This window comes from Megalobrama amblycephala, linkage group LG5 (genome assembly GCF_018812025.1).
Source record: "Megalobrama amblycephala isolate DHTTF-2021 linkage group LG5, ASM1881202v1, whole genome shotgun sequence".
NCBI classification, from domain to species: domain Eukaryota; kingdom Metazoa; phylum Chordata; class Actinopteri; order Cypriniformes; family Xenocyprididae; genus Megalobrama; species Megalobrama amblycephala.
The window spans coordinates 23,824,420-23,839,277 of NC_063048.1; the positions used below are offsets into that span (position 1 = coordinate 23,824,420).

At 38.2% G+C, this 14,858-nt stretch overlaps 1 protein-coding gene across 6 annotated transcripts in view; it reads right to left on the reverse strand.

The window, feature by feature from the left end:
* Window positions 1–14,858, reverse strand: part of ccser2a (coiled-coil serine-rich protein 2a) — a 48,823-nt gene that overhangs the window by 18,947 nt on the left and 15,018 nt on the right. For all 6 annotated transcript variants that reach the window (XM_048191331.1, XM_048191330.1, XM_048191334.1 and 3 more), the window contains 5 exons: window positions 13,674–14,814; window positions 12,783–13,065; window positions 12,453–12,661; window positions 4,254–4,353; window positions 991–1,096 (listed from right to left, as the gene is read on the reverse strand). In XM_048191331.1, coding sequence (XP_048047288.1) covers window positions 991–1,096; window positions 4,254–4,353; window positions 12,453–12,661; window positions 12,783–13,065; window positions 13,674–14,774 — 1,799 coding nt within the window. In that variant the 5' untranslated portion in view covers window positions 14,775–14,814. The remainder of the gene's footprint in view (window positions 1–990; window positions 1,097–4,253; window positions 4,354–12,452; window positions 12,662–12,782; window positions 13,066–13,673; window positions 14,815–14,858) is intronic.

Consider the following 14,858-nt stretch of genomic DNA (forward strand, 5'->3'; position numbering starts at 1 on the left):
CACACCACCGCTTACAGTAACGTATTGAATACTGTCTGTATGAAAGTGCAACGGGATCTACAGTATCAACTGTAACCATAGTGACAGTGACTAAAAATAATATCAAAGATGATGACATAAAACTAAAGTCATATCACATTATAAATGACAAAAGTAGAGGTGCAAGTTCACACGTTTTTTTGTTTAGGTTCTTTTATCCCCATAGAAAGCAACATAATTACCACATTCCAGGTCCAGAACAGTAGTTAAGATATTGTTAAAATAGTCCATGTGACTACAGTGGTTCAACCTTAATGTTATGAAGCGATGGGAATACTTTTTGTGACCAAAAACAAAACAAAAATAACAACTTTATTCAACAATTTCATGCAGGGTTCCATGTTCTACATCAGAATGCCAACTCAGTATTACATATACAGTACTTTACCACTTTTCTGGACCTTGAATGTGGTAATTAGGTTGCTTTCTATGGAGGATAAAAAAAACCTCTCGAATTTCAACAAAAATAAGCAGCACAGTATACACAGATATAAAGGCATGGCAGCAAAAAAATACTGAAAATAATAAAAAGATAATTTCATTCTAAGGCTCAGAGAGAAAGTGAAAAATGATCATGAAAAAATTAAATGAATTACATTAACTGAATAATGATTTTTCTGGGCGAAAATAAACTATATTATGGACCTCAAGGCAGAAACAAAAAAACAAAAAAAATTAAACCCCCGTATTTTAAAATTTATAGTTCTATTCCTTGATGCTGAATAAATTATTCCAGCTATGCTAAAATATAATTTATAACAAAATTATATAATAATAGATAATAATAATACCTTTATAGAGCATATATTTGTATAACAGCCACTGAGGTGAAACACCTGCTCTTCATTCTGGTATGTAACACCCACTATGCATAATCCAATCAACTCCTGCCCTACATTTTGTAGTTGAATATTACGTTTAATTAGGAAATGTGTGTTCTGAGGCACTCACCTATTGTCATTATGAGCATGATCCATTCCACTCCATCTTTGTTGTCTCCTCCTCCATTGAGTCGGCCGCCCCCCCCTGTCAGAGCGCTCAAAGTGGGCCATCCCATCTGCATGCAGAGGGGTCAATAGCAGTCAATGACAAACAAACAAACGCATTGAACAAACCCAACTCACTTTTAAAACACACTTTTACACATTCAGTACTCGGTAACACTCCTAGACATGCTCAGAAACAAACAGACACTTCATGGAAAGAGAAGGTCGCCTTTCTTTGGGAGGTTGAGCAGGGTCCTTTCAAACGCAGAGGTCTTAGAGTTTCGATACACAGCACTCACAGCGCCTGAGGCGAGATATCAGGGCAAACTCACACTAAAACACTCCGAGGCATATGAAATCTCTCTGTCTCTCACACACACACACACACACACACACACACACACACAAGTCAATCTTTCTATACACATCTCACACAGCACAGAGTAAGACAGCAAGCAGGGCAGACAGTAAACTAAGCTCCAAAACAGACCTGCTACATTCCTCTTGTCCTTGCTGTCCGGTTCACTGCCAGAGCCTCAAAAACAGACTCAAAAAAGTCCAAAACTCACTCACACGAATACAAATAACCTTAGAACTAAGAGCACAGAGAGTCTGTTTTGACTGACACGTCCAAAAGAAGAAAAAAAAGGTTGAAATAGAGTTGGACAAAAATCCCAAGGTTAAAAAAATCCAAAAGTTGTCAGTGTAATACTGTAGAAAACTAGAATATGTAGAAAACTTTTGTCAAACTTCCTAAGACTTTCTCACTGACCACCCGAGCATCTGCAAATCCAATAACTTTTCCGCCCTGTTGGAACTAGGTTGTGTATATGAGTTTGTGAGTTCTGGGAACTCCCTGGAGCTTTGACCAGAACCAGACGCACACAGAGACACACAACTGTAATTCCCGGAGCCACGGGGCTTTCTGAAGAGAAGAGGAACTGCTGTCAGCTGGGTCGACACAGCACTCGGCCAGAGGGATCTGGTCAAGGGAACCAGCGTCAAAACAGCAGGCCTTCCTGCCTGCCAAGCGGACAGATCAACCATGGAAGGAATGAAGGAGGGAAGAGACAGACCGACGGGGAGGGCAGAGAAAGGGGGAGGGGGCCTGAAGTCATCTATTCCCTCCTCTGGATCTGTAACCCCACTCACATGACTGCAGGGCATGATGCCCGAGGCTATAAATACAACACACACACATACCACACACATTCACAGCGGCGTAAAACTGACTGATTCCTGCTGATGGCGGAGGTCAAAATACTGAATGTAAACCTGACAAAACACACACACACAAAAACAAGTAAAAACACACAGATACTCAAAAGAAATATCTTTTTAACATGAGACAAACAGCTGACAAAATGGTGCTGTACAGGAAGGGCTTCTGCATGTCATTCCTGTACACAGAGGATGCAATTAAATTGTCATTTGTAAAGTGTATGTATGAAGTCTTTTGTTTGCCACCTCTTCTAGTGTGGAATTTGTCTACGTACACAAGACTGGAATCTGCAGAACCCGTAACCACCCTGTGACTTCACTAACACACTTAAATCACACTCTGAGACTGAAGAAAACAGGAAGTGAGCTCAACAAAAGTACGTTCTCTTCCAAAACTAAGTTTATCTGAGAGTTACTCGGATGATTGAGATAACATTCATTCAGTATTTTTGGCAGGGGTTGTCTTCAATAGCTAATAATAGCTAGCTAATTCATGATAGGCTATGTAATATACAAGTATTTAAAGTTATATACACTATAAAAATTTAAAAAATTAAAATAAAAAAAAGCTCAACAGTAATATTATTACAATTTAAAATAACTATTTTCTGTTTCAAAATATTTGAAAATGTAATGTATTTTTGTGATGGCAAAGCTGAATTTTCAGCAGTCATTACTTCAGTCTTTAGTGTCACATGATATTACAGGAATTATTCTAATTTGCTGATTTGGTGCTCAAGAAACATTTATTATTACCAATGCTGTAAACAGTTGTGCTGCTTTATATTTTTTAATATTAAATTATTTCTTAATCTTTTGTAACTTTATAAATGTCTTTAGTGTCACTTGTGAACAATTTAATGCCCATATCCTTGATGAATTAAAGCATTCAGCATTTAAAAATATGTTGCACTAATAACTATTTAGCAAATGTAATAAATTCTTTATTTTGACTCTGTTTGGCAGTTGAAATGACTAGTCAAGCAGTGACAGCAATGTCCTTCAGTGAAAAACTATTTTAGACATTTTTAACATTTTCTAGTTTTGATAATTGTTATACATGCATTTTATGACCTCAAATTAATTGAGAGACTACATGAAATATTTATACATTTAAAAATTCATGTCACAGCACGGCACTATTAAACCAATTGCACAAAAGGTGAATAAAAATGGAGAAACACTTAAAATACTTGAACATTTATATGAAATTGTTATATTAACCTTTTAGTATAGGTTATTTTAACCTAAGGATTTGTTGGGGGGAAAGTAACCATATTTACTAAAGCTTTAACTGATAATTCATCTAACAAACATACAAAAAAACATGTAGAAAGCTCCAAACAACAGCTAGCAGTTGTGTAATAAATAATTCAGAAAAAACCCTTTCCTCACTGTCTTAAAAAAGAAAAAGAAATACAAGCTGCTGAAAAATAAGTCCTGTTGTCAGATCACTATAACAATTTACATACTACAAAACAAATAATTAAAATACAATATTATTCAACCCTCAAGAATCCCTTCATCAATTTGAATTGATAAAAAAAAAAAACAATGAGCTGCAGAAAACTCATTCTTATAAAAGTAATTCACATTCAAAGTAGTGACTATCACTTGCACTTGGCTGTGATCAATCATCACAATGATTACATCTGATCAGCTATCATTATCTATGCAAATATTAGATGAATTAATAGATCAAAGAGAAATCCAAGGCACATATTACAAATACAATTCAAAATGACTACAGAGGTTATAAAGGTAAATAGATGTTGGTTATTTCATTCCTTGGGGTTGAAAACAATGAGAGAGACTTTCATTTATTTGGTCATTCATTAGCCAGATCTACAAATTTTGAGAACAGTGAATGCAGACGTGATTCTATTAAACTCTTTTTTATTTCTGTAATCACTTTAGACATCAAATAGAAGGCAATTTTGGCTTAGTGAATGATAGCTGGTCATGCTACAGTGCTCAATTACATTATGAGTGTGTGTGCCCGCTAACCATTGTGTAAGGCCCCGTCCTCTGGCAGATCAACATCAAGCATTAGGTCATCATCTTCCAGGTCACATGAGCCAGTGTTATCCAAGTGGTTCAGAACGTCCTGTGCATGAGAAAAGACCAATAGAGAGAAAGAGAGATGGAAAACTACATTACATTTTTTGTGGTAATTCATTCACACTGTTTATGTAAGGACGACCACATAAAGTTGAGGGGATACACAGTCACAGGAAGCAACATGAACAGAAAACTCTTTTTTTTTTTTTTTTTTAGTTTTTTTTTTTTCGAGTAACATGAAGAACGGCCACCTGATTATTTGAAAATGCAAAAGAATGCCAAGGTGAAAATCGAGACACCTCAATTTGTCCTCGGACAGAAAATGAAAGAGGGCGTTTCAAGCTGTGTGGCAGGCGCACAAGGGGCAGTTATCAGCTATTGGGGTGCTTTTTAATGCATTTTAAAGCGATTCTGAACATTGAGTCTGGCAAGAAAAGTTCAAAAGAAAATAAGCTCTTTGAAGAAAAATATTCTCCACATTTCTATGTGCGTGTTAAAATATTGGCAAGAAATACCAGAAAACAAGGCCTTACGGCTTAGCCTTGATTTGTTCCAAGCAAAGAAATTACTCTGATGTGACTCAAGAAGGTTAGGGGGGCTGAATTGATTTCAAGGTTGAGAACAAAATTTGGGAGCATGGGTGAGTCTTACAGCAATAGAACCAATTGAAGGGATATTTCACTTATTTAATTTATCAATCATCATTTCCAAAGCATACTACTTAATACTGCATATTACTGGCATTTGTCTATGGTCATTTAATCACTTGTGTACATGGAGAATGATAAACTTACATAAATTAAACTTACTCTTCTGGAAGAAGGACATCTTAAAAACAACTCTTTTCAACAAATGCTTAACGTTGCATTAATTGCAGGGACATTTACTATAAACCAATACGGGTTTAAGTGTCTCATTCAAGGGCACAATTCTGGTAATGAATCTCTGAAACACTTCAGTTAAACGGTTCATGCCCCACTTTGGTTCAAACCTGTGCCCTTTGGGTTGCCAGCCCAGCGATTAACCATTATGTCATATTTAAATCCACTTTTTCAACTTTCATAATAAAAAATTCTAAAATATCACTTGTCCACAAAAGCGTTTTTTCCTAAGGCTAGCATATTCTTTTTTTAATTGTTTTAAAACGACAGCAGCGGGACGAGACTTTTTTTATTAGTCGCCGAGAGTTGAATAATGTTCAACTTTGGATAAAATCAAAATGGAGGACGGGTGGGACAAATACCCTATCTACTATCCTTCACATTCTGCTTTTACAACGACAACAAAAGACAACAATAAGCACATCTCTTCATTCAAAACTAATGCCAGAGCAAGTATGTTACATTGCGTTGACATTTTTATAGTGTATACTACTGAATTTTTTATTAAATAAATTCAGCATGTCTCAACAGGTCAAAGTAGGCTACTTTCAATAAAAGGTCCAACATATTAGGAATACTTATAGCTGTGTTGCTTTGTGCCATGAGCAAGCAATTGAGTAGGTGAACACTCTGTGTAGACTAGAGCCTAGAGAATGGTAAAATTCACAAACAATTACAAAGAAAGAGCAAGTAACATTGAATTAAACATGAAATTCTGAAGTAGAAAAACTGAAATAGTATTTTCTTCGAAAAATAATTTTTTTAGTGTAGTAAAACTTACATTTCTGCCTGTTTATTACAGGTAGACCTTGAATGTACTGCTTTTTTTGGGAGGGGGGGGTATTTTTATGTCATCATTAATTTTCCTTATTGCTTTAGATCCACGGAAGAAATGATGTTTGGAGTAAATGATGACAGAATTTTCATTTAAAGCTATGTTAAATAGCTCTCCCTTAAAGCTATGTTAAATACATTGGCTTTTCTAAATGGGGGATGTTCTTGCAAAAATAACAGTACAATATGAACGTTTCTGCATAATGTTCAATGTTTCATATACAGCAGGGAGCTGGGGAAAGAACCACAGTACAAATATGCTCTCAGCATACTTTAGAAAACATTATCAATCATGCAACTGATATATTCACAGAACAAAAACATCTCTTCAAGCCATTGAAGCTAACAAAATTTCTCCAATCCCATCCATCACATAAATATGCACTTAACAGAGACAGGCCCCTCTCCTGGACATTACTACACATACACACCATAGCTTTGTCTTACAAGTGTATACAAAGTCTATTCAAAGCAGGTAGAGTTTATACACTTCACCTAGTACACACACAGTCGCTCAGGTTCCTCTCTCACTGACTCTCTCCAACTCTCTCCATGTATAAAGGGGCTTAGTCACGGCAGGTTGCTTCAGAGGAAATGACATTTCACTGCGCCGGGCGGCAGCTTAGACACGCAGCCCAAGCCCCATCAGCACTCTCCTCCTGCGCTGAAAGAGCTGGAATAACGCAGCCCATTTCACATAGGCCTGCGCGAATCAGCCGGGAAGATCGGATTAAAGGTCCCTTCAGAGCCGGACCGATACAGACAAGACCTCAGATAACATTTAAGAAAGGTCCTATCGGACAAGCCCAGAATCCTGATCACATTTCACACAATCGGAGCGGTGCGCTCAGGAGTGAAACATCATATTTGTGGGATCAAAAGGAATGTGTTTGAATTCCTGAATCACATTACATCCAGGACAAAATTACTCAGACACCTACAGATATACTTTGAACAGAGCCAAACTTGCAATGGTGAATTAGAAAAGAGGCCAATATGCATTGAGTTCAAATATTTTGATTCTGTAATTCTAAAAGTATTAGTAAACTTTAGTGAATGTATATATATATATATATATATATATATATATATATATATATATATATATATATATATATATATATATATATATATATATATATATATATATATATATATATATATATATATATATATATATATATATATATATACACATACACACACACACACACACACACAGTGGGTACGGAAAGTATTCAGACCCCTTAAATGTTTCACTCTTTGTTATATTGCAGCCATTTGCTAAAATCATTTAAGTTCATTTTTTTTCCCTCATTAATGTGCACACAGCACCCCATTATTGACAGAAAAACACACAATTGTGGACATTTTTGCAGATTTATTAAAAAAGAAAAACTGAAATATCACATATCCTAAGTATTCAGACCCTTTGCTGTGACACTCATATATTTAACTCAGGTGCTGTCCATTTCTTCTGATCATCCTTGAGATGGTTCTACACCTTCATGTGAGTCCAGCTGTGTTTGATTATACTGATTGGACTTGATTAGGAAAGCCACACACCTGTCTATATAAGACCTTACAGCTCACAGTGCATGTCAGAGCAAATGAGAATCATGAGGTCAAAGGAACTGCCTGAAGAGCTCAGAGACAGAATTGTGGCAAGGCACAGATCTGGCCAAGATTACAAAAAAAATTCTGCTGCACTTAAGGTTCCTAAGAGCACAGTGGCCTCCATAATCCTTAAATGGAAGATGTTTGGGACGACCAGAACCCTTCCTAGAGCTGGCCGTCCGGCCAAACTGAGCTATCGGGGGAGAAGAGCCTTGGTGAGAGAGGTAAAGAAGAACCCAAAGATCACAGTGGCTGAGCTCCAGAGATGCAGTCGGGAGATGGGAGAAAGTTGCAGAAAGTCAACCATCACTGCAGCCCTCCACCAATCGGGGCTTTATGGCAGAGTGGCCCGACGGAAGCCTCTCCTCAGTGCAAGACACATGAAAGCCCACATGGAGTTTGCTAAAAAAAAACACCTCAAGGACTCCAAGATGGTGAGAAATAAGATTCTCTGGTCTGATGAGATCAAGATAGAACTTTTTGGCCTTAATTCTAAGCAGTATGTGTGGAGAAAACCAGGCACTGCTCATCACCTGTCCAATACAGTCCCAACAGTGAAGCATGGTGGTGGCAGCATCATGCTGTGGGGGTGTTTTTCAGCTGCAGGGACAGGACGACTGGTTGCAATCGAGGGAAAGATGAATGCGGCCAAGTACAGGGATATCATGGATGAAAACCTTCTCCAGAGTGCTCAGGACCTCAGACTGGGCCGAAGTTTTACCTTCCAACAAGACAATGACCCTAAGCACACAGCTAAAATAACGAAGGAGTGGCTTCACAACAACTCCGTGACTGTTCTTGAAAGGCCCAGCCAGAGCCCTGACTTAAACCCAATTGAGCATCTCTGGAGAGACCTAAAAATGGCTGTCCACCAATGTTTACCATCCAACCTGACAGAACTGGAGAGGATCTGCAAGGAGGAATGGCAGAAGATCCCCAAATCAGGTGTTTAAAACTTGTTGCATCTTTCCCAAAAAGACTCATGGCTGTATTAGATCAGAAGGGTGCTTCTACTAAATACGGAGGAAAGGATCTGAATACTTATGATCATGTGATATGTTTTTCTGTCAATATGGGGTGCTGTGTAGGGCTGGGCAATATATCGCATGCTATTGTCACGCGCATTTCGTCAGTAAAGCCGGTTCCCTGATTACCGCTAAATCAGCATCACCTGCTTTCAAATGGAGCAGCATTTAATAGCCAGAGCCGTAGATTTAATAGAATCGCCTTCAATCGAAGGCGATTCATCTGCGATAATGAACACGATATTGCGTGGCTTTTCAGTGATCTACGGCTCTGGCTATTAAATGCTGCTCCATTTGTCAGACATGTACACATATACACATATACACTATTTTTTGGAAAAAAGTAAACACTTTTATTTAGCAAGTATGTTATCATCATATAGTAACCAGCTTTTCATCTTTCAGTTTGTGTTCCAGTCACCCTGAATATGTGCTTTAGATTCAATTTCACATACTAGTGTCACACAGAGCTCTGCCAAGCGCTCTGAGACTGTGTGTGGTTGTGTACGTGTGAAAAGGCTCTCGAATGCCATTAGGAATTGTAGGTCTCAAAGAGATTAAGCAAAATAAGAAAGAGTCAATAAACCAGTTAGCTTAATAAATTGAGAACTGTTTAGAGAGTTTAAATATTTATAAAAAATTATACAAATCCTGTTTACAGTCTTAGTAATGTCAGCAAATGATAAAGCATAAACAATGCTCTATAACGCACAGCTAATTAATACTGAAACAGCAGCAGATAAAAGCATGTCTCAGAATCACTTACTGTGTTGAAAACAAAGGCTTATGCACCTAGATCATTTAACAGCTAATGAATTGGCCTGTAAATGCCTCCTGCAAGACAGACTATATTTAGAACAAATAAACAACTCTTAAACGAGCCTAACAGGGAATTGCAGAAGTCATCCGAGGGATTAAACACACAAGTATACAATGTAAGGAAAGAGTGAAGGGGATATATTGAAGACATTTCTTTTGTCTCTTGAATCCATACTGCCCCCTTGTGGTCTTAAGTACAGTACGCGTTTTAAAAATGCCAAAATGTACTGTCCTCATTGCCCTCATGTCGTTCCAAACCTGTAATACTTTCATTCATCTTTGGAACACAAATTAAGATATTTTTAATGAAATCTGAGAGATATCCGTCCCTCCATTGAAAGTCTATGCAACTACTACTTTTGACGTTTCAGAGATTCAGCAATAACCAATGAAGTTTGATATTGTGCAGCAAGCAGGTTCGGTTGAACTTCTGTTTATGTCCGCTGATCAATGTTTAAGTGAATAAAAGCCTAAATTCAATCAGCTCATCATGTAAAGCAATTGTGTCTTTTCAGAAAATTTAGACTAATCTGCTCAATTCATATGGATTGGTTTAACAATCTCTTTATGAACTTTTTGAAGTGTTAAATTGGTAGCTGCGTGGACTGTCAATGGAGGGACAGAAATCTCTTAGTTTTCATTAAAAGTATAAGCAGCACTTTTTTTTTTACAGTCCTGTTCCACATGTATATACTATGTACTCATTATAATTATTTTTAACTGGTTAAAAAATAAGTACTCAGCCTGAACCTACCCCTAAATGTAACATTAACATTAATGTAGTTACCTTATACAACTGGGAACTTTCTTAGGTAAATACACTGTAATTACATGTAAGTGCACACAGTGTAAAATAAAGTACAACCAATATAAGATATATTTGTGATGAACGAAAGTCTTATGTGTTTAGAAGGACATGAAGGTGAGTAAATGATGACATTTTTGGGTCAACTTTCATTTTTGGGTATACTAACCCTTAATGATAACAACACAGAGCATTAAATTGAATTTAAACATTTTTTTTTTTTTGTAATTACAGTTTTGCAAAATCTTGTTTGACCTCGTGTCTATACATTTCAAGCTTCAAATAAAGGTTGGCGTTACATCACTCACTGAAGGTAAGATCAGATGATATTTAAATAAAGCCCAGCCTCTATTTCATTATCCTTGAGAGCACAGGAGTCTTAAACTAAAGATAGAAACAATACAGGGATCTAGAGGAGATTCATGGCCGTCAGGAGTCGGAGTTAATCATTCAATTACTGTGCATGTGGGAGGTAAGCCAATGATTTACATGTAACAGGATAAAACTGGGTTTAGCAAAAACACTTCCATTAAGATCCGGGGAAATAACTGAACTAGAATATTTCGGATAAGGGGTTTGATAAAATCCTTCACCCTAAGTATGAGCAATAACTATGATGCTGCTTGTAGCAAGCATTGCAAAGACAGGCAAAATATTCAGTACCTACAGTAGACCACCAGATGTCACTCAAAGCCCAGCTCAACCTGAAGCACAGTCACTGAACTGAACTCCTCCTCCTCTCCATATAACTACATCAGAACAACCCACTCAAGTACGATGAACAATGACTCAGTCGTGCTCAAATGTATACATGCTGCTATTACATAATGTCTGAAGTCACAGTCAAGTCAGCATGTCTGTGTGTGGGGGTGCATTTGTGTATATAATACAGGGAAAGGCTGGTATTTTACATCTGATTACTGTTTTAAATCCAGACTAACTCGTTCTGTATTCCACAGAGCCAATCTGACAGAGTGAATCAGAACACAAAAAAATAAGAAAATTAAGAACGATGTCACAGCCTGCTTCAATGGGATCAAAAGCTGGAATGTTAAGCGGCACCGTTCCGCATTCCCACTCAATCATGGGCTTTGAAAAACAGCTAAGATAGAACAGGAACTCTGTTCAGAACAGCGGGACCCGGAGTCAGACTCCTGCAGAGTCACGAGTAAGAGACACACAGGCTAATCCCTAATTAGCAAGGAGATAATTAGCAGGATAGGGACAGAGAGATCCTGTCACACACAATCACACACAATATAGCTTGTCAAATTTGCCTTGGTGTGAGCAAAAACATGCTATTTTGTGTGTCCCTTTAAATGCAAATGAGCTACTGCTCCTGGCCTGCTTTCCAAAATGGGGCGGAGCTTTAACAGCTTGCGATTCGGTCGCTCAACAACAACAAAGTTGGACAATCTCACGCAGCCAAAATGATGATTGGCAGTAACAGTTTTCAGCCTTACATTGTTCAAACTGGACAACAAAGAGGACCACTAACCCCGGAAAGAAGCTCATTGTAGTCCCTACCAGCCTTTTGTTGTAGTCCTTAAACAGCGAATTCTTTAAAAGAAAATATCTCCATTTGCATTGAACTTTGAGCATCTTTGCAGATGTTGTTTATGTTCTAATAGCAACATTACACACTAGCTAAAGTTAAAAAAGTGAAATCATAATCAACAACCCCCTTAATACAAAGGCATTACAGTTGCGAGAATGGGTGTGGTTAAATTTTTGGGCTAGCAATGCAAAAATTGTAGATCCAAATCACAAAAATGCAATCCATGTATGTCTAATAAATAAAAGGCCCAAAAACATGGTATAAAATATTATTTTATAATAATAATAATAATAATAATAATAATAATAATAGAAACAACAAATTATCAGCAATAATTAAAATTAATTTTATTTTTATTATTATAAGCAACAACAAAAATAAATGTATTATCAGAAACAAAAATTTATAAATTATAATCATCATTATGAGTAACAAAAAAAATACTAACAACTGTACTTATTCTTTATATACTAATTCGTTATATTATTTATTTTTATATCACTGCTCTTTGCTATGTTGATGCATATTTGACAAATAAATCCAAGACTTCGACATGCACTCTAAGGGGAGCACAAACTCATTTTGGGAGGATATGTGAGTACTCACTATACTGTTGAGGTCTGACTCATAACTGCTGCAACGGTGTATGTGAGTATTTTGTCCCAGTGGCTCCATGCCCTCCTCATCCCACATGTACGTTCCTCCAGAGCTGTTAGAGGGAGAGAGCTCCAGAGAGGAGGTCGCATGACGATCCACATCAGGGGACATGAGCGGCGGCCCACGGAGCACACCACCCCTTAAATCTGCCTTGCCAACTGAGAGCAGACATGATACAATAGCATGAAGTGCAGGCTTGCCACAACTAGGACAAAATTATCAGCCCTGTATTGTTTGTCACATAAATGCAAGAATTCCAGGCATAACATTCAGCTTTACCTGCCAGCCCAATCCCAGTCCAGTCCATGGTCTCATTCAAGAAGCTCTGCATGCGCATCTGGGTGGGTATGGCCAAAGGATTTTTGTTATGCAGGATGCCATTCTGCGATTGGTCCCCTAGGTTATCAAAGTCATCTAGGAACTCCTCACTGGTGTCATTTCTCTCAAGAGAAGATGCAGAGGAGAGAGACATGTCCTCTGTTCCATCCCCAGTGTAACGGAGGTTCCCATCCGACCCCGGCTCTGTCACAGGCTCCTCTGGGGAATCTATGGAAGCTGATGTCTTTTTTTACAGACACAAAATAGGAAAATTCAGCCATGTTTCGAAAGCCTGTGGCACCAATATGCAATAAAACCCTTTTTGCTCCAGTAAAACTACTAATAGTTATGCAAATATCATTACAATTGGAACAGGAACATTAACTGACTACAAAATAATAAGATTGAAGTTTGAAACTCAATAACTAATAAATCACTAGATAATAAAAACTAAACGCATTATAAAGATGACAGCATTAATAACTATAATAACTATTATATAAATGTTTTAAATATTGCTGTATAATATTATATATATGCATATATAATGCATTTATAATGCATATAGTTGGTGCCAAAATTAAATAACACTAACAAAATTTTGAAAAATAAATAAATAAATAAATACAGGTTAAGTATTTAATACAGAAAGGCTAAATTTGTTTACAAATTTAAAGATTGAAATATTAGAAAAGAAATTAGAAACATTGCTAATCGTCTCTTGAACTGTTTCACAAAAGGAAAAGTCATAAGGGAACCATTTCTTGAACCATCCAAAAAGAAATACCAAGACTGTAATCAAAAATATTAAATGATGCATGTTAATAAAAAATTATAGAGTCAGACACTCACACTCTTTGTGGCACAGTGGGGCAGCTCTGGAGTGAGAGGTGGGGTTATACCGTCACTCTCCACAGGGCTCCTCCCAACCACTAGAGGGCACTGTGGTTTGGCAGCAGTTGGTCGATTTAGCCTGTAGGCCTGTAACGAGTGCTTTGTCAGCACTGAATTAAGCAGAAGTGGCCTTTTTATGGAATTAGGAGGCGTTAAGCTCTCTGAAGGTGGAGTCCCAGCAGGTAATCTATCTGTTGACCCCTTTCCAAACCCCAGGCCCCCCAAACCAAGCACTAGCCGGCCCTTGCTGAGGGTCAGGGGAGATTTGAGTCCAAGTGTTCGCGGAGGACGCAACTGTGTATTAGCTAGCGGTTTGGCTAGCTCCACAGCCTTGTTGAAAGAAAAGGACCGGGTCATGGGTGAAGATGTTGGTGAGGGCAGTTGCTTAAAGTGGGTGAAGCTCTGAGAACGCACCATGTAGTCAGGCACGACCGACTGTCGTGAGAGGCTGTCGTTGGACTGGGACAAGCTGTCTTTAGAGGTGCTTCGAGTAGAGCTAGAGTTCGCCCTTGGTCGCTGTAGCCCCAAAAAGGCTGCTTGGCCTGTTGAAGGCCCCAGAGATGACGTTCCATTTTGAGTTGGCTTGGAGCTTGAGCCTTTTTGGGATATGTCCTGACTTTTGGAAGTCGTCGTGATCTGAGTGTTTTGGGGCTTTGGTTTAGGACTCGGGATGGATTTAGGGGATTTGGCTACAGGTTTGGGGCTTCCAGTGGACAATGAGGAGGCAGACCTGCGCACTTTAGTTGCAGAAGTAGAAGGGCTTTTTAACTCCCTATTTCCTGGAGAATGTTGGGAGCGAACTTCTTTCTTCTCCTCTGGTATACCGCCCTCGACTGGGTTTGAAGGGTCCACTAACCCACCACTGTCCTTCCTCCATTTCATGGAAAAGGAGGAGGCTCTGACCACTCCATTTGGCCTAGCAGGAGGATTTTTGCTCTCTTGGGTGAGCGTAGTCTGGGTACCATTGGGAAGGGGTGAGCTGGTACCATTGACAGGACGGGCACCAAATTTAGGCAGTCTGGAAACCATGGAGGACTTACTGAGGACCTTCTGTTCCATCAGCAAACAGCAGAGTCATGGATGAACATGAAAGAGACACCTAAAGAGAGAGGGACAAACAGAGAAGAACAAATCTTTAGTGAA